The 23,919-nt window shown below is 39.3% G+C and overlaps 1 protein-coding gene across 1 annotated transcript; it reads left to right on the top strand.

The window, feature by feature from the left end:
- Positions 1 to 742: 742 nt before the first annotated feature.
- Positions 743 to 22,407, top strand: LOC139739796 (cilia- and flagella-associated protein 99-like). Its single transcript, XM_071650390.1, has 15 exons — positions 743 to 853; positions 2,242 to 2,383; positions 2,874 to 2,968; positions 5,960 to 6,072; positions 6,503 to 6,594; positions 8,529 to 8,614; positions 9,041 to 9,121; positions 10,073 to 10,314; positions 11,420 to 11,624; positions 14,379 to 14,520; positions 15,679 to 15,731; positions 16,731 to 16,871; positions 18,218 to 18,381; positions 21,234 to 21,411; positions 22,252 to 22,407. Exons 1-15 carry the CDS (start codon positions 743 to 745, stop codon positions 22,405 to 22,407), a joined length of 2,001 nt encoding a protein of 666 aa, XP_071506491.1.
- Positions 22,408 to 23,919: the final 1,512 nt, after the last annotated feature.

Raw genomic sequence — 23,919 nt, 5'->3', positions numbered from 1 at the left:
TTCTGGTGGTAAATGGGAGTAGGCCATTAATCTCTCCATATAGTGTAATTAGATCTGGCACTATGGCACATGGGCAACTCGCGCTCGCAGTAGTCGCGGCATGCTTTCACATCCTTTCACAAAAATGAACACATCATGACATAGGACTAAGCTGCAAGCAGTGAGTGTGCTCCTCGGACCTGTTGAAAAACCTCGATTCTTTTTGAATGTTTGCAACTATCATTCAGAATCAATAGGACATGAATAATCGGAGGTGATATACTTACTGGTGCCAGTGCGTCATCAAAGAACAAATGTTTCCCATTTAACGTTCAAAATCATTTTTAAAGTAAGACTTTAATTGCGCGAAAATCGAATGTTTACATTTTTACTATCTCTACTTCTGACGCAGAGGGCGTATTGTTGCTCGGGTAAACAAAATTGCTGAAATCGGTCGAGAGGGTGAGAATATGTGCCTAGAATTCGGAATTCTTTTCGATATCCGTAGTCAAATAATCAGATGTTTGTGATGTCAGTTTGTGTCGATATATCCTTCATGTATAATATGTGTTAGATAACGATAAGATTGTATATAAGCCATAGAATATAAAAATATTACCCGTTGCTATGTTTGTTCAGTGCTTCGTGAACAAATGAGTGGTGTAGTCCCACAGCCTTGAAATGGTGCATTGTCTCGAATTTCACATTTTCTCCTCAGATACAAATAGACTTCTAGACATTGGGAACAAACTTAAAGCAGAAGATGAACAACCACGCTGCCCTACTTAGTCACTGTGTGACCATCCTGGACAGTTTTGATCCTACAGCTTTTGGTGTCGACCAGCATGTCAACAGATACCTGACGGCCCATGAGGTGAGTTAATGGCTAGCCCAACCAGACGCCGTGCGGAGCTGTGTATCACTATCTGTATCAGTGTAAATATTCAGTCTAACGTTAGTTAGTTAATGGCTTGATGTTAGATATTAAAATGTTGATGACTAGCTCAACAGCTGTACAATTTGTAGCATATCCCTGTAGTTTAGTGTAGAATATAGACAAAGTGTAAGATGTTCAAGTCTGGTCGGGTGTCTTAATGCTCTTGAAAATTTGTCTTTAATATGAAATACAAACTGTTCAAACCATGATGTTTTTCTATTTGAGTATTTATTGTTTTATAGAAACTGAAAATATCTCACAATTTGCCTGACATTTTACTCACATGTGGAGAAAATACTCTATATTCACAATGGCGTATTCATATATCTTTTACTAAAGTGTGTCTTTTAGTGTGTAAAATTTACCTCAATTCACATCTAGAGATTTGAGGTAGATTTTACACACTACAACTACAAGATAGTGGCTTTGAACCCGAGCATGTAGGGCATTGCCATTGGCTTTCTGTACTCAGTTGCACTGTATTTTGAAACCAACAACCCCGCCCTCTATTGCCATTACCTATGAAGTGCATGTATATGTTTCCAACATGCATGTATCAGGTAATCATTGTTTTGCTATTTTCTATGTTTTTAAATTTTTTTTTTCTGTAATGTTTTGATATTAGAGCAAATGATTGCTTGTTTTTACCTCATTTCACTCACTTTGCGCATATTCCCATGCATGCAGTTTTGTTCTTGATGCTTAGTGCTATAAAAAGAGGAGTGTCAGTTTTAATGTACAGTGTCATTGTCTTTAGACACCTACCATACCACAAGTAGTCACCATCTAAATGCAATGTCATCTAGATGTAATAGACATAGGCTCATATCACTCAAAATGATAATTACTATAAATCGGCATCAAGGCAGTGAGAGAATTTAAAATGCAGTACTAGACGTCCCATATCTGTGGTGTGGTTTGTTTTAAAATGATATTCATTTTATCTTTGTAAACCTATTTTATGAAGTAGAGACTCCGCAAACTTTTTCCCTTTCTTTTTCTACATGTGTCTGAGCTACATGTATGTACTGTTGTTGAAAGAATCTGAATATGTGATTAGCTTGGATCAGTAAGATTTAGTGCTCTTTGAGTCGGAGGGTTCTTGCCAAATGACTGCCTTCAAATACATATTCTTGAAGGCTGTTTGAAGTTTGATATCACCCCCCCCCCCCCCAGCTGGATGAATTCCTTCCCTAGAAATTTAGGTCTCAAAGCATACATTCGCCTGCCTTATGTTCTTGAAGAGGTCTACAATCTCAGCTGGCTCTGTTTTGTCTGTCATTGCTTTATGTCTTCCTCCTTGGTTTGTATTCATGCAGGATGAGCTTGGAGAAAATGAGCAGTCTTTCATCACAGAGGTCTTTGCGGGCTGTGTCCGACACGGCCGGATCATGGAGGTGGTAGTCAAGGCGTTTTATGTCCGGGATGGCAGAAACTGTCTCCGCGCCGACAAAAATCTCTACACAGGTGAGCCAGCATGTTAGTGTAGTTGTTTCTATATTCCGGAAAATTCTGAAATGATCACATCATAATGAATTAAGAGCAATAACTGTACCTCTGTGTCTCATCTGCATTCACGTTATACCCAACAGCCCCGTCAATACCATAGACAGTAAGCCATTAAACACCCTCACCGAGAAACAAGGAACCATACAAACAAAGTATGCTGAATAAGTGTTCTTACAATTTTAGCATCTTCATTGCAGTGGCAATTTGACATTTTGTCATCATTTTACTGTAGGTGTTAAATCCATATTCTAGGTCCTGGGATTGTTTGTATTTTATTCCTGGCAGCAGAGTTGATTTTCATTGTATTGCTTTGATTTTATCAAAGCAACATTTGACTTTCTTTTTCTGTTGTTGCTTGAACCAAATGATTTTGTCATGTATTCTGTTGTTTTTCTGTGAATTTTTTTTCAGTATCATGCTGACATCTGCTTTTATTTGTTCTTTGCAGTTTTATGCTACCTAGCACTGTACAGACTTGATGAGTTGGGGATGGCAAATTTTAGAAAATTCATCAGATCACAAGATGTCAACAAAATGCATAAGGTAAGACTTTAATCTTGTGTATTCTGTAGTCGATATTTACCAGTTGCTGCTTCAATTTTACAAGAAAATCTATAGAGGCAATGAACATGCTCAGAAAACATACAACAGAAGTTAGAGAATATGTCTGCTTTAGCAGCAGGAAGTGTTTTTGTGTGCTTTTCCTATTTCTAAATACAATCTCGTTAAGACAATTATTTCATTCATAACATGAAATATGACCCAAAAATGATGGTTGTAAAATAGCAGTTAGGCCTGATTATAGTGTGGCAATTCATTTACCCTAAAAATGAAAAATTTTGCGGTGTTGAAATTTTTGTGCATTTCACACAACCAGCATCTAGCGTGAAAATAAAAGCACACAATTATTTTTGCTTGCCATATATTTCAATAGTTGATGTCTTGATTCTGTGGAATTAGAAACATTTGAAACTCGTCTTCCCCAGCTGAGCACACAAAAAAAAGAATACTCACGCAAAAATATCCACTTTTACAGTAAAGAGAATAAGTACATCAATTCACATTGCAGCTCTCTCACAAGAAGTTTAAAATGGGTACCAAGTAGCCCAGAAACAATTTTACATATTAAAATATGTGTGCTGATTACTATCCTTTATGGATTATCAAACATATCACAATTTCTACATTCTGGAGGGCATACTTTGTCTGGTCAACTACAAATCTAACATGGCCCGGACAGTATTACTGAATTACCTTATAAGGATGATATAAAGTATATTTTTATCAAATTTTATATCATGCACTTTGGAAAGGCTAGATATAATTTCATCAGCAAGATATTCATTTCATCCTGGTACAGAGCATTTGTTAATCATAGTTGTTCTATGTTAGTACTTCATTTGATTTTCTGTGTTTTAAAACTCACAATGATTTTTTATGCCTCCGCCAACGAAGTGGCCGGAGGCATTATGTTTTCGGGTCATCCGTCCGTCCGTACGTCCGTCCGTACGTCCGTCCGTACGTCCGTCCCGTTTTGTTTTTGTCGATATCTCAAGAACCGTGTGGTGGTTTTACATCAAACTTGGTATGAGGGTATATCCTGGGGGGATAATACTTTGTTTGGATTTTAGGGTCACGGGGTCAAAGGTCAAAGGTCACAGGTTATTTTGTGAAAAAAAAGGTTGAAAATTCATGTTTTTATGCCTCCGCAACGAAGTGGCCGGAGGCATTATGTTTTCGGGTCGTCCGTCCGTCCGTCCGTCCGTCCGTCCGTCCGTCCGTACGTCCGTACGTCCGTACGTCCGTCCGTCCCGTTTTGTTTTTGTCGATATCTCAAGAACCGTGTGGTGGTTTTACATCAAACTTGGTATGAGGGTATATCCTTGGGGGATAATACTTTGTGTGGATTTTAGGGTCACAGGGTCAAAGGTCAAAGGTCACAGTTTATTTTGTGAAAAAAAAAATTGAAATTTCATGTTTTTCTCCATATCTCGCAAATGGTTCAAGGTATCTTCATGGAACTTAGTATATATGCTTGTACTGATGGGCAGTGATTATCTAGGGAAGTTGGGGTCGTGGGTCAAAGGTCAGGGGGTCAAAGGTCAAGGTCAACTCCTCAAAATATCACTACTTTCCTTAGAATGCAATATGCCTGAAGGTTTTTTTTTTTTTTAAACTTGATGTGTGGCATGTATTACCCAATATATATTTTTGGGGAAGTTTCTTGCCAAAAGGTCAAAGGTCAAGTGAAAGTGCTAAATTGCACTTTTTCCTCCATATCTCGAAAGTAACTCCAGGTATCATCATGAAACTTACATATTTATGCATGTTCAACCTAACAGTGATTCTCTTTGGAACTGTGAGGTCAAAGGTCAAAGGCCAGGTTTAGATAATGCTATTTTCCCATTTGATACTGAAATTATACTTTTCCTCAATACCTTGAAAATTACTCAATGCATAAACTTATAAAAGGGTCAAAAGTCAAGTAAAAATCATCAGTTCCCCAAATACCTGCACTCTGACATTTTAATCATTCATCCAATTGAACCTAGTTCTAGGAAAGTGAACATTCAGCACATTTGTGTCAAACCTGTCCTTTTAATATTTTGCCAGTTGTGTGAAACTGTCATCACACATTGTCAAGACATTGTACTATAGACCTATTAGGAGAACCATGCATTATGGCGGAGGCATATCAGTAGCCGTAGCGATATGTCTAGTTCTCCATATCTCGCAAATGGTTCAAGGTATCTTCATGGAACTTAGTATATATGCTTGTTCCAATGGGCAGTGATTATCTAGGGAAGTTGGGGGTCATGGTTCAAAGGTCAAGGTCAACTCCTCAAAATATCACTACTTTCCTTATATTTATGCAATGCCTGAAGGTTTTTTTTTTTTTTTTACTTGATGTATGCATGTATTACCCGATATATATTCTGTGGGAAGTTTCTTGCCAAAAGGTCAAAGGTCAAAAGGTCCAAGGTCAAGTGAAAGTGCTGAATTGCACTTTTTCCTCCATATCTCAAAAGTAACTCAAGGTATCATCATGAAACTTACATATTTATGCATGTTCAACCTAACAGTGATTCTCTTTGGAACTGTGAGGTCAAAGGTCAAAGGCCAGGTTTAGATAATGCTATTTTCCCATTTGATATTGAAATTATACTTTTCCTCAATACCTTGAAAATTACGTAATGCATAAACTTATAAAAGGGTCAAAAGTCAAGTAAAAATCATCAGTTCTCCAAATACCTGCACTCTGACATTTTAATCACTCATCCAATTGAACCTAGTTCTAGGAAAGTGAACATTCAGCACATTTGTGGCAAGCCTGTCATTTTAATATTTTGCCAATTGTGTGAAACTGTCATCACACATTGTCAAGACATTGTACTATAGACCTATTAGGAGAACCATGCATTATAGCGGAGGCATATCAGTCGCCGTAGCGATATATCTAGTTTTTTTCATATCGTGCTACAAAGTTATAAGATACAACATGCTAAAGTCATAGCATTTGGTTTGTTTTCACAGTTCCTTGCATTCAGCTTCAACGAGACATACCTCACAACATGGATGAAAGATGAGTGGACCAAGATATATGAGAGTAGCTACGTTCAAGTGGAACTAGTCTCACCAATTTTAAGGTGAGCTTCTTGACTTTCAATCGCAGAGTGGAGCATTTCATGAAATCAATAATGATGTAAAATCTAGCATTAGTATATGCTAGTCGTATTATCCGTTTCCTCTTGTCCTTCTACATGTAAGTGCAAAAAAAAAAGCGTTAGAAAAACTTTGCAGTTCCGTTAATGCTTGCAATCATTTGTGAAGGCCTCGTTTAGTCAATAGGATGATGCTACTTCATGTATATATTGTGTTTCATTGTATGCGCTTGATGGAGATAGACTTTGAATAATACTTTCTGTGATTGATCTTTCTGGTGATCATCAGTCATCCATTTTGAGTTTGTAATATATCTATGCAAAATTCAGGTTGTATGAGAATTAAAGTGTAATGTCATGCTCTCTTTCTTTCCTTGAATCAATGAACAACCATTTTTTATTGTTCATATTCAAGATGGCTACCCGAGATAGGAGAATTGGTGGAGCAACTGGCAGACAAGCTTGCCAACAAATCAGCAACCCGACAGAAAACAAAGACGCCAACAGGTGAGTGTAGGATGATTTTTAAGTGCTAATTCTACACCATGTTCTCACTTACTTCAACTGTTTACGTGTCAAGCACTCTACTTTAAAGGGGCATAGTCCCGGTAGTGTAGAGGGTGCTGTTGATGATACTGCCGATCACCGCAAGCATTGATACGAAGATTACCGAAGTTGAGCTGTCATCAAGAGTAAAGTGCGTAGGTGTTGCTAAGTAATGTTGCCTTTGTTGTCTTCTCTGCGCATCGCGCAGTCTGTAGTAATGCCAGGGTGCGTGCATATGTGCTTGTTGTTATGACATCACAAAAGAAGTTTGCTAAAGCTGTCATTCTTCTCAGCCGAATCATGAGCCGAACTGTGATCCGACCACTGGCTACAGTGAATCGGACTTCTTCGGACTCGGGAAAGTGGGCCAAAGTGTAAGCGCTAAAGAGGAGTCAATAGCGTAGGTCTCTATAGGAAACTTGCACCGTGCGCCCGCGTACGCATTTGACTAAAACAACGGGACCATGCACCTTTAACTTGCCAAGCTCTTTTGTCAGCATTCAGTCCTCCATCCAAATTTGACCTAATTGTAAAGTTAGCAAGCCCACTCAGGTGTAGCAATGTGCCTCAGTCCAACAGGATGGCCATGGTGACACAATAGGGATTAAGGGGATTAGGTAATCTCCATTCATTAACAATGCCAGACATCTGTTTCCAGACATTTTTGCCATTATGCAAAGAAAGCACTCCAGTGTGTGTGACAATTGACAAACAAGGAACTGTATTTAAGGGTTGATAAATGCTGTAAAGCAAGAAATATGTGCGGCATGACGTTTTGTTTTGTTTTCAATTGGAGGTGACACCTTTTTTCTCGGCGTAAAATTTTTGCGAATTGCCTCTGGCATCTCAGGCATTTAAGTGTATTCAAAAACTTTCGTGTGCACTTTAATTTTGTCAATCTTGGCTGTCACTGAGACCCCGTTTACAGTGCAGGGCTGGGCCGAGTCTGGCCTCAGTTGCGGTACTCGCAATTCTGCCCACTTACAGTGGAGGGCTCAACCCAGGCTTTTAATTCAAACCTTTCAATATTTTGTCGTAGTGGCGCTCTGCTTGTAAACAAACGATTATTACTGGGAGGGCACCGATCGCAATTTGGTACCGCATTTGGCCCAGCTTGCGTTTACAGTGAGAAAAGGCCAGGCCGAGCCCGAGACTACCTCCAGAGCTTGGCCAAATGTGCGGCCGTTTTTGGTACCACATGTGGCCTTTTGCGCGTTTACAGTGAAAGGAAGGCCAGGCTTTCATTCACCGTAAGCGGGTTTTAAATTTGCAAAATCAAAATGCTCACAAAAATTTCTGGTTTTACAGTAGAGTAAAATCAGACAAACAGAATGAGAGAAGTCTTTTCAAAAGTGGACATAACACAAGAAAGTATAAAAATGTCAAATTTCACTTTTTTTTTCTGAATATATGCAACTGAAAGAGGTGATCATGTTGCACCTCACACCTCTCCCATTGGTTGGTACACAAAAATTGCCTTACAGTTTTCCCATTGGTTTGTACAGAAAAACACCATCAAAGTCATGTGGGGTTTTTTGTTGTTGTTGATTGTTGGGAACTGCAACCCGTCTCTCCCTCATAGTGAAGTTATTACAAGACTACACAAATTTGAGAGGTAGCATACATCTTATTCCTCTTGGTCTCATTTCAAAGCAGGAAATTTAGTCAAGATTTGTGCACAGTTCAGTGGGAGACTTGTGAGCCAATGATGTCATCACCACCACCAATTTAAATATGTGGTTGCAACTAATATTATTGATATAATGCGTTTACAGACTAACAACCATGCTTTGTTTAATCATTCACAGAAATGGCAAGGCAAGTTTGATTTGCACAGATACATACATTATGCAAGTCCACTCACTTCTTTGATCTATACTTGTCTTTGATTCTAGATATTAAGCCATTTAATCTAACTCAGCCACGGCCGAGGAGTGTTCCAGTACCAGAAGTCATCCCAAAGGTCAAAAAGTCAAAGCCGGTGAGTTCCATACCAAAACAAGAGGGAGAGGGAGAAAAAAAAAATGATTATCCCTCCATCTGGACCGCCACTGGATATAAGTAGTAAATGACCATAACATTGTATAATGCCTGTCTTTTTTGACATTGCATAAGAAACAGTAAGAGCAATATTTTGTGTTTATCTCATGTAAGCTTAAACAGTGACTTCATAGAGATGATTCGTACATCACCATGGGGGGGGGGGGGGGGGGGGGGGGGGAGATGAACTGAATCAAAGATGGAATCAGCAATCAAATTACAGATTAAAGTTATGAAAATATGAGTAGATATGAGAACACTCTCTTGTACTGAACAGATTGTACAAGTAGTTTTGCAACAAAGCATGTGAGTTTGTGAAGAGACAAAATTTTTATTTCATACTGATTCCTTTGTATTCTCTGCCCAGGTTCCAAAGTCGACATATATCGGTCCCAGAGAGGACAGCCTAGTTCAGGAGGCCAAGGAGAGGAATAGGAAACGAGCTGAGGTGAGTTGACTCGCCGTTGTCAATCTTGATTTTTACATGTACGAACACATACTGTATACTCCGTATATTTAGCGAGTCTAATTTTTTGAGAAATGGGACTCCCCGACAAATTCGCGAGTGGTTACATTCGCGATTGTGGTGTACAGTAGTACTGAACAGAGAATTGCATGTGTGCACATTACATTCATGTCGGGATCAGAGTTCACATTTTTAGTGTGTTTTTAAATTCGCTAATAGCTCCCAACTTGCAAAATTCCCGAAAATAAGAATCTTGCAAAATATTTGGCATAAACAGTACCCAGAATATATATTTCACAAGTGGTAAATACATGTACTTCTCATAAATACTTGAAATCATTTATGATGCGAAATTTTGACACAAAAGCAGATCTCCCAACCATTCTGAATTTTGAGGAAAGAATCTGAATTTCCTCCATTCCCAGCTCTTGTTCCAATAGGAATATCCTATTTTGCTTGATGATTTTATTAGACACTCCTATGATGCACTTGAATGTTCTACAGATAAATGGCTAATCTTATAAATGCTGGTCATCATCATCCCATGGGAACTGCAGAGCTGCCAAGTCTCCCTGATTCTGCAGGAGTCTCCCTGGAAATGTCAAAATCTGTTCATGTCTAAATAAGAGAATATCAAAATCTCCCTGATTTGTGAATTATTTTTGCCCATTGAAATGAATGTAACACACAGTATATCTCCTTGTTTGCTGTGTGGAATCGCCCTGATTTTGATGTGGGAATGTTGGCAGACCTGGAGCTGCTCTTTCTTTCCTACTCTTGAGCCAAATCATCCCAATGTTTTTCAGTGAGAAAGGTTGGAAGGTCTACAAGAGGCCACAAGTAGCCTTGCCATGAGCTTGACAACACTTGGTGACCGACCCATATGATTCACGCATTGGTATTCATCATCTCCTCTGATCTGTTTCTCTTCAGGAAACCCTGCTGACCGCGGCCAAGTCCCAGTTCTCGTGCGCCAACACGGAGAAGTCGGAGAAGACCCGGGTGCGGCAGGCGGCCATCCTCCAGGAGGAGGAGAGCAAGCTGCAGTTCAACAAGGTCAAGGCCAGGAAGCCGCCCCAGTCCGTCACCAGCAACGTCCCCATCAAGCTCAACGTGGCAGCCATCTTGAGGGAGGGCCAGCTCTACCAGAAGAAGGAGGAGGATGAGATGAGGAAGTGAGGATCCAGAAACTTTTCTGCGATGTTCTGGGATCCCCCCACCCCTCCCTTTTCATAGTTCATCTCACCTGTTACAGTCTCTGACAGCAGAAGTTTTGTGCCGCCTCTTGATTATCACACTGTTTGTGGAGAACACATTTTTGGCAGTCATGTAATGAAGGCACCCTTCCCCCCCCCCCCCCCCCCCTTCCCTCTGGTACAACCACCAGTGCTGAGTTATTACAACTGTACAATAATAATTCAGTGCCAAGGATATAAATTGATCTTTTTCTGCTTCGCTCTACGAATGAAAAATGATTTGTGTGCAGGACAGAATGAAGCTTGTGAGTTAATAGTGACATCATCACCTAATCTAATTTGCCAAGCAATTGTAACCAATATTGCAGGGTCTTCAAAACATATGCAAATTTTAATGTTTGATTTGAACTAACTTTTAGCCTTTAGTTTGTTTGATGTTGCCTTGTCTATTGGAGTTAACCTAGAGCTGCATTTTGTTTTTATGGAATCATTGGGATGTAGCATTTTTCTCCTAGACTTGAGTGAATTCCTCTGCAATATTGACATTTTGATGCACCTTTCCCTCCGACAATGATGCGTTTAATATAATTGCTTCCTTTTAATGGATAACATCCTCCTTTGTGTGAATTTTTTTTCTTTGTAAATGTGAGATGGCAGATTCAATCTATGCCTCTTCCTGGCAGCTCCTTAACCCTTTGTGTGTGGTTTCATTGCCCATTGGCACAGAAAACCTCTTAAGTGTTGTACACACAATGTTTAGAGGCCGTTGTCCAAGTCAAGCGATTCGCTTATTGATAATGGTCTCTTCCACCTGTATTTAAAGATTTGCTATGGAGTATATGTATTATTTCGTATGATTATATTTGTAATGTGAACTCTTGTTTATATTTTCATGACTTGTGAATAATATGTTTGATATTGTCATACTTATTTTTTTTTTAAATACAAGTAGAGAAATAAAACTTATTGAAACTGAAACTGAAACGCAGGGACACAGAAAAATTTACATGGAGGGAATCTCCCCCCCCCCCCCCTTTGAATGCTAGTGCGCCTTAATTTACCCCCCTCCCCTTCTCCCTCCCAGACTTGAGATGCTGGAGGCGGGAGCCAAGGATGCCTCCCAGTTCCTGGACTGGCAGACAGCGATGCGGCAGAGGGACACGGAGGAGCAGCTGGCGGAGATCGAGCGGCGGCGTCTGGAGGGCAAGCTGAGTCACGAGGAGGCCATCCTGGCCCGCCAGGCTCTCATCAAAGACAACAAGGAGAAGGTTCAGGTCATGAAGAAAGAGGTGAGTAGGTAGTGATGAATAGGGTGATCTATCACTTTGTCTACTCCCACTTCGTCTGATAGTCATTCCGTCTCAACCCACATGGTCTCATCCTGTTTCATTTACAACCAATTCATCTAATGACCATTTAGTCCAATTGCCACTTGGCCTCATTTCCAGTTGGTCTACTTCCAGATGGGATATGCCCATTTCATCTAATACTCACGGTTTATTAGACCTAATGGGAAAAAATCCCAAGGAGACAAAATTGCAGTTAGCCCATCTGGTCATTAGACAAAACGATAATTAGCCAAACTGGGCATTAGACCATGTGAGGATTAGACCAAATGGGCATTAGATGGAATTAATAGTAGACCATTTGGTCATTACACAAAATGATAATTAGCCAAACTGGGCATTAGACCATGTGAGAATTAGACCAAATGGGCATTGGATGGAATTGATAGTAGACCAAATGTGACCTGCGACAACGGTTTCAGGCAAAAGTCGGGAATTTTGAGAATTCATTTTTTCGTTGAATCTCATTGCCCATGTCCTAAGCTTTGCATTGATATAAAACACTTGTATTCTCCGGCACCGTACGTGGGCATATAAAGAGAAATATAATGCACTTTTTAAGTCGTTAGCTTGACAAAATTGCGGAAAAAACGGGCTTTGAAGATTCACCTCTTTCTGAAAGACAATGTCCGAGCGGCGATGCGAGGTGAGAATCACCCATCTGTACAATGGTGCCAATTGATATTAAGCTCCGCCTCTAGCAACCACGGCGCCTTCTGATTGGCTCACTGAGAGAGTCAAATTTCCCGGGCACCTTCCTTGGAACTCAGCGTATGGAGCCGAAATACACAATGCGTTCCGCTCGGGTTTAATACCAATACGTCTTTCAAGATGGCGGATACGATAATTGCAAGCTTGATGGTATACGTTGTGTATGGTGCACGCATTAATCAATGGCATCCACACACCATGCCCCATGTGAACACGTAACAGGAGCGGGTGGGGAATCCGTATCCATATCTTTACAAATAGCGTTTTAATTGTGGTTGATTTGTCTTCATATCATTGGGGACCTTTCGAAGGCAGAAAAATTGCTAGAGCTGGCAATGGTCACGCTGCCTCTTGTTTTGTTTTGCTTTTCAAGCCATGCATGTGTTCCATTGTGCTGTGGTGTTCTTTATATTTTAAAAAAACAGACATGACTAGTTAGTTTGGTGCAATCTTGACATGTAGTATTTGAATATATTGGTCATTTATGACTGCCTCTTTCCTCTTATCTACTGTCTTTTGAGTCAACCTGCTGTCATAGTATTTACTACGAGTACACATCAGTTTCGAGAATATGAGAAGTTTTAATTCTTTTCACACAATTATGTTATATTGCTGCAATTGACGGGTGGGTTTCCGATCGCATGTTGCACGATTTGTGTGGTGATATGCGACTCTGATGTGACTAAACCATGTTCCCCATGTATCTGTTTTCACGTTGGAAGTTAGCGCTGTCGTTCATTTTTTGTTTCACTTCCGTTGTCAAACATTGCGGTAGAGAAGCTCGGATAGAAAGCCAAACAAAGAGCATACACCACAGAGCGAGCATATCTATTATAGCAAAAACAATGGAGCATAATGTATGCACACGTGGACAAAACATTCCCGAAACGCTGCGAGACGTTTCTCTGAAAGCCGAACGATGTAAATGTGTGCCACGCATCAGCCAATCGCATGCGAGACCCTGCGCCGTAGCAACACTGGGCATATTAGCGCTGCTTTCGAAAGAAGCTCGAAACTGACGAGTGCGATCCAACATTGGGTGTTTAAGATTCCATTTTCGGTAGGAAAAACATAGTCTTATGCTACGAAAATTAGTGTAGAGGTATAAAACATATCAAAGATTCGATTTGTGCAAAAAAACAAAATCGACAAAAATAATGGTCAAAATCTTTGTACCCCGCCTAGGAGGGAATTTGGTCTTGTGACTTTTGCCTAAAACCGTCGTCGCGGGTCACAAATGAGTTTAGCCATAGTGGTGTTAGACAAACTGGGAAGTAGACCATCTGACTTTAGTCCTGAGTGGCAATAAACCATGGATAGTAGTCTATCTGTCCAGGTTGGGATATGAATTTTATGCTACAGTGCACTGTTATTATAACAAATATGGTTATAACACAATTTTTATTACAAGGAAGTAAAAATTCATGTCCCCAAATTATCATGTATTTATTTATCTGTATGATTATGCTATACTCTTTGGCTACCTCAAAATTTTGATATGATGAAAGAAAACTGTCAATTCTGAGGATGTTGGTATAACAGGAGTCTCTGATAGAGGCTAATGAAGATGGAGATGGAGAGCTTCTGCCTTTCATGGTCTGTGCTTAAAATTGATATCTCACTTTTCATTTGCTGCTTGCTCATTGAGGAAGAGTTTATACAGGGACAGCATAATTCTTTAACTGTGCAATACAAGAAGTGATTAATGTTGCCTGATGAAGCAAAAGGCATTTTTTTTTTTTTAATTCAGATTCTTGATTCAGGCTTACAGGTGATGGAGCTTTTCCATATCTTTTGTTACGTGCATAATGGTTCAGTTGCTTTTCAAAGTTGGTTGTAATGAGACAACCATGTTAACTGTATAATACAGTGCTCCATTTCGCTGTGTTTGAATTCAAGCAATTAAATCCTGCATTCTGTCAACAGCAGGTTAATCTTTCATGTATGATACTTTTTTTGATGAATTTTTTATCTTTCGCACATCAGGCAGAGAAGATGATGGCAGAATATGTGGATCGGAGGATGAAGGAGGAGGAGGTGATGAAGCAGGTGGTGGAGGACATCATCTCTGGCCACCAGAATGCCAAGCAGGCCAAGGTCAAAGTTCAAGAGTACAAGAAGAAAATTGGTGAGTCCTTTTAAAGGCATTATTTACCATTTCCAGATAAAATGAAACCCCATCTTTAATCTGTGAGTTAGAGATAGAAACAATCAATGTAAAAATGTGAATCAGTGTTATCAATGTTAAGTAATGTTAAATATACAAAATGTGAACAATAGTTATAATAAAAATGTTTCTAGACTAAAACCATCTACAGTTTTGCTTTATTGAGAAAAATAGTGATATCTCCTTATATTTTAGGCTTCATTGCAAAAATTTTATATGGTAGGATGTTTTGTTATACAACTGACCTACATATATGCATCAAATATGATATCTCGAACATTATTAAATCACTGCTCCCAATGGTAAACAGTACCTTTACCATTTATTTCCAGAGCACATGTTTGTGACATGAATGCTGTGACATTCAGTGTGTTTTCCAAGTAATATTCCTTTGTAATGATCTTTCAAGTGCTGGATGATTGATTAGATTGTTTGCACAAATTTTAGTGGTGAAGATTTATCAAAAGCTTGTTTCTTCTTTATTCTGAAATTAATTCAAGTTCATTCTAATTGCTTTTAATCTGTGAGGGTGTGAGGAAGAAAGCAGTAGGCCACCATCTTTTGTGGTTGTCTGTTTTTATTAGGGAGCCAGTAGAAAGCTGACCATGGTGCAAAAGGATAGCATGTAGCTATTTCTGTTTTGTTCTGTGTTTTGTCTAATTTACCCCCCCCCCCAAAAAAAAAAAAAAAAGGAAAAGAGAATGTGGATGTAGATTTTCATCAGCAGAAGAGGGCTAACATATTCGTCTGTTTGAGAAATTACACCCTTAAACTTGATTCATGAAAGATTGCACATTGGCAATCACATCACATTTTAAAGTTCCAGTATAGGGTCAGCTCATTCCTCTACAGAGTGTGGTTATTCATGTTATTCATGGAACCATAGAGTTTGCTGTTTAATCAAAATGTATATATATATATATACAGTATATGCCCATCTCTCCATACAATCTTGCAGGTAAGTCAAAGGATAAAAAGGTATCAAGATAAGGAAAACAGGCATATATTTCATCTTAGTAATCATTGCTCTTTTTTTTAATATTTGTAATATATGTGTGTTATGTTTCTATATTCTGTCATATCTTACTTGACAATATCTTTATTTCTTTCAATAAACAGTTGAGGAAGTCAGTGGTGAGAGCAAGGAACTCCTCAGGCAGGCACTGGAAGAGGTAAGGATTGTAACCAAGTTATTTGAAGTCATTCTTGGAGCAATGTATTTCTATCAAAACGGGAATAACAGCCCCGTGGCAGACATGCTGTTACTCTCTTAAAGTGCAGAAAGCCAATACCAGAGTCTTTGTACAGAATGAATATGATTCCACACAACTAACTGGCAAATAGTGTTTTATGTGGACTCATTACCGACAAAAGAGTATGTAGGTATATAAGCAAGCAAAGTTTTTGCAAGTTGAGTACATGTATTGAAAGTATCATGAGGTGATTGAGTCTAACAGCATGTGTGGGAAAAAAAAAAGATCTACATATTATGTCTGATACCAGGTATGTTGGAATGGAAAAGAAGCACTTTAGTATGTGTGACTAGTTAGTATAAAGATTCAGATGCTGGGGCATCATGCACATTAAGACTTTTTATCTATTAAGGAGAAAGGGGTTTTCCTCAAAATGGAAAACCCCTGAAATCCGTGCTCCAATTCCGTGACAATTGTGTAGGTATTTGATGTCTGTGGTACAATGAATGCAATTCTACAATCTGGGTTAACGAAAAAGGCAAGGCTTTGTTCTTAGTGAGGAGGATAGCCTGCTGTTATCATTGCCTGCAGTTTCACATGATATCCCACATTGCAACAACAAGTGACACTGTTCTTTTTAGTTTTTCTTTTTTCAGAGTTGTTATGGCACAAATTTATCACTTCATCTGCATTATTCAGCAGACTTGCAACCCTGCCCACGTTGTACAAGCATAGTCTTTTGAGTGGGTACCTCCACTTTTTTTTGGCAGAATGTATAAATATGTCTGTATGAAAAATGCCTAAATTTGTAATGATTATTGACAAATGTTATCCTTTGCTATCTATGTATCATTCCTTCAAACGTATGTCGAATCTATATTTTTTGTACATTCTGTTGAAAGAAGTGAAAATAAAACCTTTGAATTTGAATTTGAATTTGAACTTATCATTGCCCTTTATTTTTTCAAAATTATCCAGGCTGAGGCTGAAATGAGGAGAAAGATCGACCTGATCCAACAGATCCGTGCCTTGGAGGCGGCGCCCAAGGACCGAAACAAGCTCATTGATTGGACGGCTACTGCAGGACACGCCCTCCTGTCAGAGATGTCGATTGCTGAGGTATATTGTTATCAAACACACATATGGAATGTATATATGACTGTTATTTTGTTTGTGCTGAAAGTGCAGAATTGATATCTTAGGGTTATTGTTGTGATCAAAACTGAAAGATCAGAAACCAGGGCATTCCTCTTTTCTGAAATTTTAACCAGTCTTTTGCAATGATTTCTGTTATTTTTGTCAGAACATGTCTTTCTGTATTAACCCTAAATAGACTGGGCTATTTTGGTAGCTCGAAAGACTGGGGGGGCCTTTAGGCCCCCCCTTAAGATCTCGGCCGTGGATTGCGTGATCGCCGCGGAAATTTGCACAATGGTAGTGTGCTATGTAATCTACAAGATCGTATATTTAAATTTTCCAAAATAGTCTTTTTTTATTTTATTTTGATTAATTATGCTAATTTATGCGAGAAATCAGACTCTTTGATCTAAATCAGTAAATAAAGCTCCAAAAGTGCTCATCTTTGGTCTAATTATTCGTTGTGGCATTCTTAGCAAACGTACTTGAAAAAAAATTTGGTATCAAAATTAATTTCTTATTTATTTTATTGTTTTATGAATTTCTTATGTATCTCTTTGTTTTTTCGACCTTTTGTTTTTGTTGTTTTTTTTACAAAATTTGTGGCAGACACTTTTTGAAGCGTAATACTCCTAAAACAAATTAATTTTAGCCATTGAGAGTAAAAATAAGCATATTTATATGAACCATGTGAAAAAACTCAATTTTCATTGACTTTGTACACAAAATCACATTTTTGAGCCATTTTCGGCCTCACGTGCATGTACAAAAAGTATGTAACTTCAGAACCGTACCCCCGGGCGTCACAAATTTGGTGTCAAAATGTGCGGGAAACTCGAAAGAAGAAAGTCATAGAGCATCGCGGCGAGAGCATTGCGTGTTGCAGAGTAATCGCGCGAAATGTCGAGGGGGGGCCTTTTAGGCCCCCCCCCCCCTCCCAGTCTTTTTAGGGTTAAGGTAAAAATCAATGCCAAAATGTAAAAATTTTACTGTTTTCTCTGAAAAATAAGTTTACCTTTTCCTCTAAAGCCAATTTGTACATTTGTCGCCTCTCAATATTTTACGCTCCTTACGATGTGTCACTTTTCTTTTTCATACCTAGATTAGAGATGAAGGGTATTTGCCTGTTGTAAAGAGCATTTCAATGTGTCATTTCACTATGATGTGAGGAAAAACATTCCTGCCTATTTAGGCATTCTCAATAAAACTAGAGGTGTCATATGATCTGTTGTTTTTCCAACTTATTGGGAAAAGCATTCCTGCCCATTCAGGCATTCTCAATCACCCTAAACTAGAGATGTTATGTAATTTGTTCTTTCTTTCTGCAGCTGAACGAGCGGCTGTCGCTGATGAGGATTTCCCGTGAGGAGGAGCGGGAGACAAAGCGAGACGAGATCCTGGGGGCCAAGGAGGCCAAGGACCGGCTCCTGATGGACAAACTCCAGCAGATCTCCAAGCACCGGGCCGCCGAGGGCCACCTTGCTGCGATGAAGTGAGTCCTCCTCCATCTCCTTTGTAACGATGTGATGTAGCACTCCCCTCCCCCTTTCCCAGCAGCCATTAATTTATTCCCCTTCCAAAAACCCTTACATTGTGCTGTCTATCAAATGGTTTGGCTACTTCAATGCTCCTCTTGATGTATTCCACATGTTACCAATTTTTGGAAGACAAACGAAATCAATTCTATGAGAGAGGAAGAGTCGTCATCATTACATTCCAAAGTATCTAGTTTGAATGTCTACAGCCAGGAGGATAACAGATGCATTGACAAAGCAGATTTTACTTTTGTTTCTGCAATCAAAATGCTTTTTTTGTAGTCAAGTGTAGTCACATTTTTCAACTTCACTCTTAATTTGAAGTGCAGTCTGAGAATGAAAATAAAAATGAACAAGGTATCATCCGGAACAATCGATATGTGATGATGAGTGTGGTTGATGTGTATTTCATGCGCATATCTAATTATCTCCTAAATGCGAAACATCACCATAAAGAAAGAAGCAGGAGCGAGAAAACGCAGAGTGAGTATCGACATTGGGTGCAGGGGATTTGGTGTCTTTCTCTCTATGCCATGCACCCACTTTAGTCATCACTATACCAAGATTGGCCAGAGTTCAGTGTTGACATATCTTGCATGGCAAGCGCCATGGTGTAGGTGTGGTGGACATGCACACCTCTCACGGGTCAAAGTTCACTTGAGCTTGTGGTAAATTGAGGTGAAAGGTCACAAGTTTTCGTCACATTGTCTTCGGTGCATGGTCTATACCTTTCTTCTGTAGCTACCTTTACATACCTTTTTTTGTTTGTTTGTTTTTCTGTCAGTTTTCACTTTTTTTTTCACTTTTTCACAATGTGAAGTCATTATTACAGGAACATGCTTGTCCAACCTGTTTAGACATTTTACATTAAGTTCATTTCAATTCATTCAGTCAGCAATGGTCACTAGGTAATTTAGCTAAAGAAAGTTAGTGAAAGTATAGTCATTGATAAAGATGTAGATAGACTGACGTATGTCTTGATGTATGTTTGATTCTTCTTTTTTTTTTTAGAACAGTCTGATCAATAGTAGTTATTTGTATTATCATATGCATGCAACAATGTATGATCAGTTGATATGATCAGTTCAGACTTGGTGCCGACAATTTCTTTCACATCATGAAAAATGCTGTTACCAATCATGTTTCAGCCATAAGAAAAGTGGAATGAGCTTCACGAGTGTGCAGTACACAATCATCATTATTTTCTTTTTTCTTTTTTTGCACCCATATACCTACATGGGACTAAGGTTGTCTGTTGGTAGCTTTCACCACAGTCACACTTTAGTTGCACAGGAACACAGTGTGACCTTCAGAGTGTTCTTACTTGATGTAATAAGTGTCAAGTTGAAGCCTGTTTGTCTCTCTTGGCGTTGGGGTCACCATGTCTCTGAACTTTGATTGTCATAGATGGGCTGTGTGTAGAGATTCTTCTGCAGGATTTAATTTCCATCATACTGTATGAGATAGAGCTAAATCAACAGTCAACCTAGAAGTAAAGGATGGTTTAAGATATCTTTTTTTTTCTACCTCTCTCATACACTGATGTGAATTGACCTTGATATATGTATCAGTTGCAAAACCAAAAACAAGAAACAAAGCAAAACAATGATACAGTAATTTTAAAAGTCCTAAGGTATATCATCATGTCAAGATTGAAAGACACACTGGTAGTCTCTGCAAAAAGCTTGTTTTAAAGAACTGATGTAGTGTAACACTTAGTCACCGTTCAAATGTCAGTCCTTACATTTCCTGTGGCCATGTATTCAGTACCCAATGTTATAGAATGAAGGCTAGAATAGATCAAATGAAGAATTGGGCTAGAAGAACAGTTTTGCCATAGATCCACTCCTCACCTTACCTAAAGTTGAATAGTGGGAAGATTCTAGCCTTTAACGTGTCAGTTAAGTTTTTTTGTGCATTCCAGCACTCCTTCCTTTCATGGGTGGTAGAAATACCAATCAATTAGGGTAGTCCCCAGTTTGGGCATGGAGAAATGAGAGAGAGGAAGGGAGCGTTTGTCGAGGGCAGACGCTGGAAATGAAGATGCCAGGTAAAGGAGGGGAGAGAGAACGGCCACAGAAGAAAAACAGAAGATGGCTTGATGGCCCCACAGGAGAACTTGTTGAGAGTCATGGGAAAGATGGAGGGTGATACATGACAGAGATAGATATGGAGGACAGAGGAGCGTTTGGCACATGATTGCAGAGCCTTTGAGTGGGATACGTCGGGGAAGGAGGGAAAATGTTAATCAGGCATGGTTTCCCTTTTGTATAGCTCATTATTGTGTTTTATGGGGGCAAATTTATAATCATTTTTATGACAGTTGTGAATGAAATTGTTGAAAGTTAGCATGCTATTTTCTTCACTTTTCGTTTTGTTTTGTGAGGAATGAGCATGACTAGATGTGCAGGATGAAGAATGTGGCACAGCTGTTTTGTCAGGTTGTATCTATATCTTCAGGAAGCTTTTCTCTTCCAGACTTAACTAATGTTTATATCATCTCATAATGTGTGTGAGATAAGAAATAGATCAAATTGGAGAAATCATTGGATACTTCTATATATTTCAACATCTGCACTCTTTTAAGAGAAGCAAAAAAACAACAAACACACACACACACACATACAGATATATTGAAAGCAAATACTTAACAATAATGCTCTTGAAAGTGTTTGTAATCGTGTTGTATCCTTTTATCTTTCAATCTCTTCAATTCGTCTCCCTCCCTTCCTAAACTCTGTGACCCTCTTGCCACACTCACATGGGTAATGTTTTGAATCTCCCCCCCTCCCCCCTTGCCCTCCGCCAGGTTGGAGAACAAGCGCAAGGCTAAGCTAGAGAAGGAGGAGCTGAAGGATGCCAAGCTCCTAGACCTCCAGGCTCGGCTGGAGCAGCGGAAGCAGGAGCGGCTGAAGGCGACGGAGGAGATGAAGATCTCGCCCACCAAGCAGTCTGCCCGCCGCACCAAGGAACTCACCGCTCAGAAGGTTTGCTCCCTAAGTTGTCTGGCATCATTGTTATAAAACATTATTATTTCTTCCTTTTCTGTTTGAACTAGTGATAAAAGTACAGTAAGAAGACGCAGCACCCAAACCACAGTATGACTGTGGTGTATGGAACAGAATGAAACTGATTTTTACATCAATTGCTTCCCTGTTGATGAATAAAACAGTGTTTTTGAAGTCCTCTATCCTGAAGTCATGCATAGTAACTCTGACCAGGCCGGACTCGGTCATTCGCAAATTTGAAATTTCTTTGGTTGCTCATAAGCAATTGTGTTTTTGTTGTTTTTTGTTGTTGTTTTTTCGCTGCAGAGTTTTCAAGTGTCCTTTAATCACTATTAAATCTTTGCTGAGTCTGTAATCAGCATTGTAGTTGGAAAGATTAAATTACAGTTTCTCACTTAAATTGGGAAATTTTCACAAACTTTCTTTCTGATTTTATTGCAAATCTAATGAATTTAACCAGTTCTATGTAATCTTTCTTCTACATAACATTGCCTGCCCAGCAGAAGGGCTCTAATGCTTGTGCACTAAAATTAAACTGTACAAAATGATGGTTAGATCATATCAAAGTTATTTCACACCTTTGTCAAATGTCACAAACCAATATTCAATTTTGGCATCAAAATTTCATGCCAGGGTCCTTCTGCCGGCCAGGCGACAATAAGATACGCAGTGAAATTCGAAGGTGCCAATTCAGTGATGACTAGGTAATGATTTCTGCAGCAAACCTGTAAAAAACAAAACAAAACAAAACCAATGATGGTTTGATATCATTCCTATTCTCATCTCTTCCCATTTAAATCGATTTATGACTCGGGACAGAAAAAGAACGAGGACAGCCGATGGAAGGAGCTGGAGAAGCGTCGGGAGAAACAGGCGTCCCTCCAGGCCCAGGGCATTAAAACGGACGTCGCGGGTCAGAGGTTAAACTCTTTCGGCCGCTCGCGGCAGATGGCCACCGGAGCAGTGATATCATGATCAGACTCGGGACGGTGTGAACGAGACGTCGCATGTCACCAAAGGGAAAAAAAAATCACCCTGATAATGTCCTATCGAATGCAATGTACAACTTTAATGTCAAAATATGCTTGTAAGACAAAAGCTATCAATAATAAGGTTATAAAAGGGTAGACAGAAGTCTGAGGTTCTGTCATTTTTTCTTTCATCTTTGTCATACTGGCAAACAAAATTACTGACATATTTGATGAAATTTACACTGAGGATTGTAGTTGTCCATAGTCAGGCAAAAAAAAATCACAAAATTCCTGACATACATGTTTGTCTACTGGCGTAATGTAAAGATAATCTGGAATGTGAAATGAGGGATCTTTGACAAAGATCGAATAGCACAAAGAAGAAGAAGAAAAGGAAAGAAAATGAAGACAGGAAAGTGATGTCAATAATGCTCATATTATTAACCTATTGAAGACTAGTCCCGAATATACTTGGGCAGGTGTCAGTTGGAAATGAGTGTTGTTGCAAAATCAGCTCATCCTCAAGGGGTTAAGGAGAAATACGTTATGTGTTTGCAGTGAGGCAAAATGAATGTCATGCAGTATCTTTGCAGGTCAAAATCTTATTTTTGTTGGTGACAAAATATATCCCAATATGCTGTATCAGCCATATGCGAAGCCACATGAGAGGATATTGAGAATTTGAGTTGATTGTCCTCCGTAAATGTGAGTTGATGAAATTCAACAGGACAGTTTTTGTGGTTATGTTGAGAAGTGTAAGTCAAGAAGCATTTTTGCTGTATTCAAGGAATTGTGCAGGTCACAAGTTGGAGAGAATCAATTTGAACTCTTCTGTAGAATTTTCATCTGAGAGCTAGTACTATGTTCCTATTTGTGCAAAACCACTGTACGGTGATGATGTAATATACTATAGTACAGTTGTGCAAATTGTAAATACATGAACTTGTAATGGAATATTCTGTATATTTTTTTCTTTATGTGTCATGAGGTGTACATGCTTTTAAGAGACATTTGCACAACAAGCTACTCCTCTTTGTTTTCTGTATTATCAGTATTCATGAATTTTCTACACTCTTCACGTGGCATTGCCACAATTCCTCATACTTGGTAGTCAATTTCACAATGTCCTACCACTGGCCTCGTAACCAGTGTGGCTAAAATGTGATGTTTAATACTAAATGCCAATGTATACATTGAAGGGTTGAGAATTTCATCTCATCAACAGGGGCATTCACATTAGCAGAAAAATTCCCATAACGACAAAGAGAAAGACCTTTTGAGGTGTAGGTTTTTTGAAACCATGTTCCTTTGTTGCTATTTGTTTTCTTGTCAATGTAAATGCTTGCTCACCCCTTAATGAGGGGGGGGGGGAGGGGGGAGGGGGGAGGGGGAGGGGGAGGGGGAGGGGGAGGGGGCAGGGGGCAGGGGGAGGGGGGAGGGGCAGGGGGCAGGGGGGAGGGGGGAGGGGGGAGGGATTCCAGATTCCAGATTGTAACAAGGTGAAATCGGCTGTCCT

This window comes from Diadema antillarum, unplaced genomic scaffold, assembly GCF_040938485.1.
Source record: "Diadema antillarum isolate AM-2024a unplaced genomic scaffold, OU_Dant_1.0 seq00000819_RagTag, whole genome shotgun sequence".
Taxonomy (NCBI): Eukaryota; Metazoa; Echinodermata; class Echinoidea; order Diadematoida; family Diadematidae; genus Diadema; species Diadema antillarum.
The sequence above is the reverse complement of the archived record's forward strand: the minus strand, read 5'-3'. Positions and strand labels throughout refer to the sequence as shown.

Coding starts and splice junctions, on each gene's coding strand:
- LOC139739796 (XM_071650390.1), top strand. CDS start 743: ATGAACAACCACGCTGCCCTACTTAGTCACTGTGTGACCATCCTGGAC. Junction 9,122..10,072: donor GGAATAGGAAACGAGCTGAG/GTGAGTTGACTC, acceptor GTTTCTCTTCAG/GAAACCCTGCTGACCGCGGC. Junction 18,382..21,233: donor GGCCACCTTGCTGCGATGAA/GTGAGTCCTCCT, acceptor GCCCTCCGCCAG/GTTGGAGAACAAGCGCAAGG.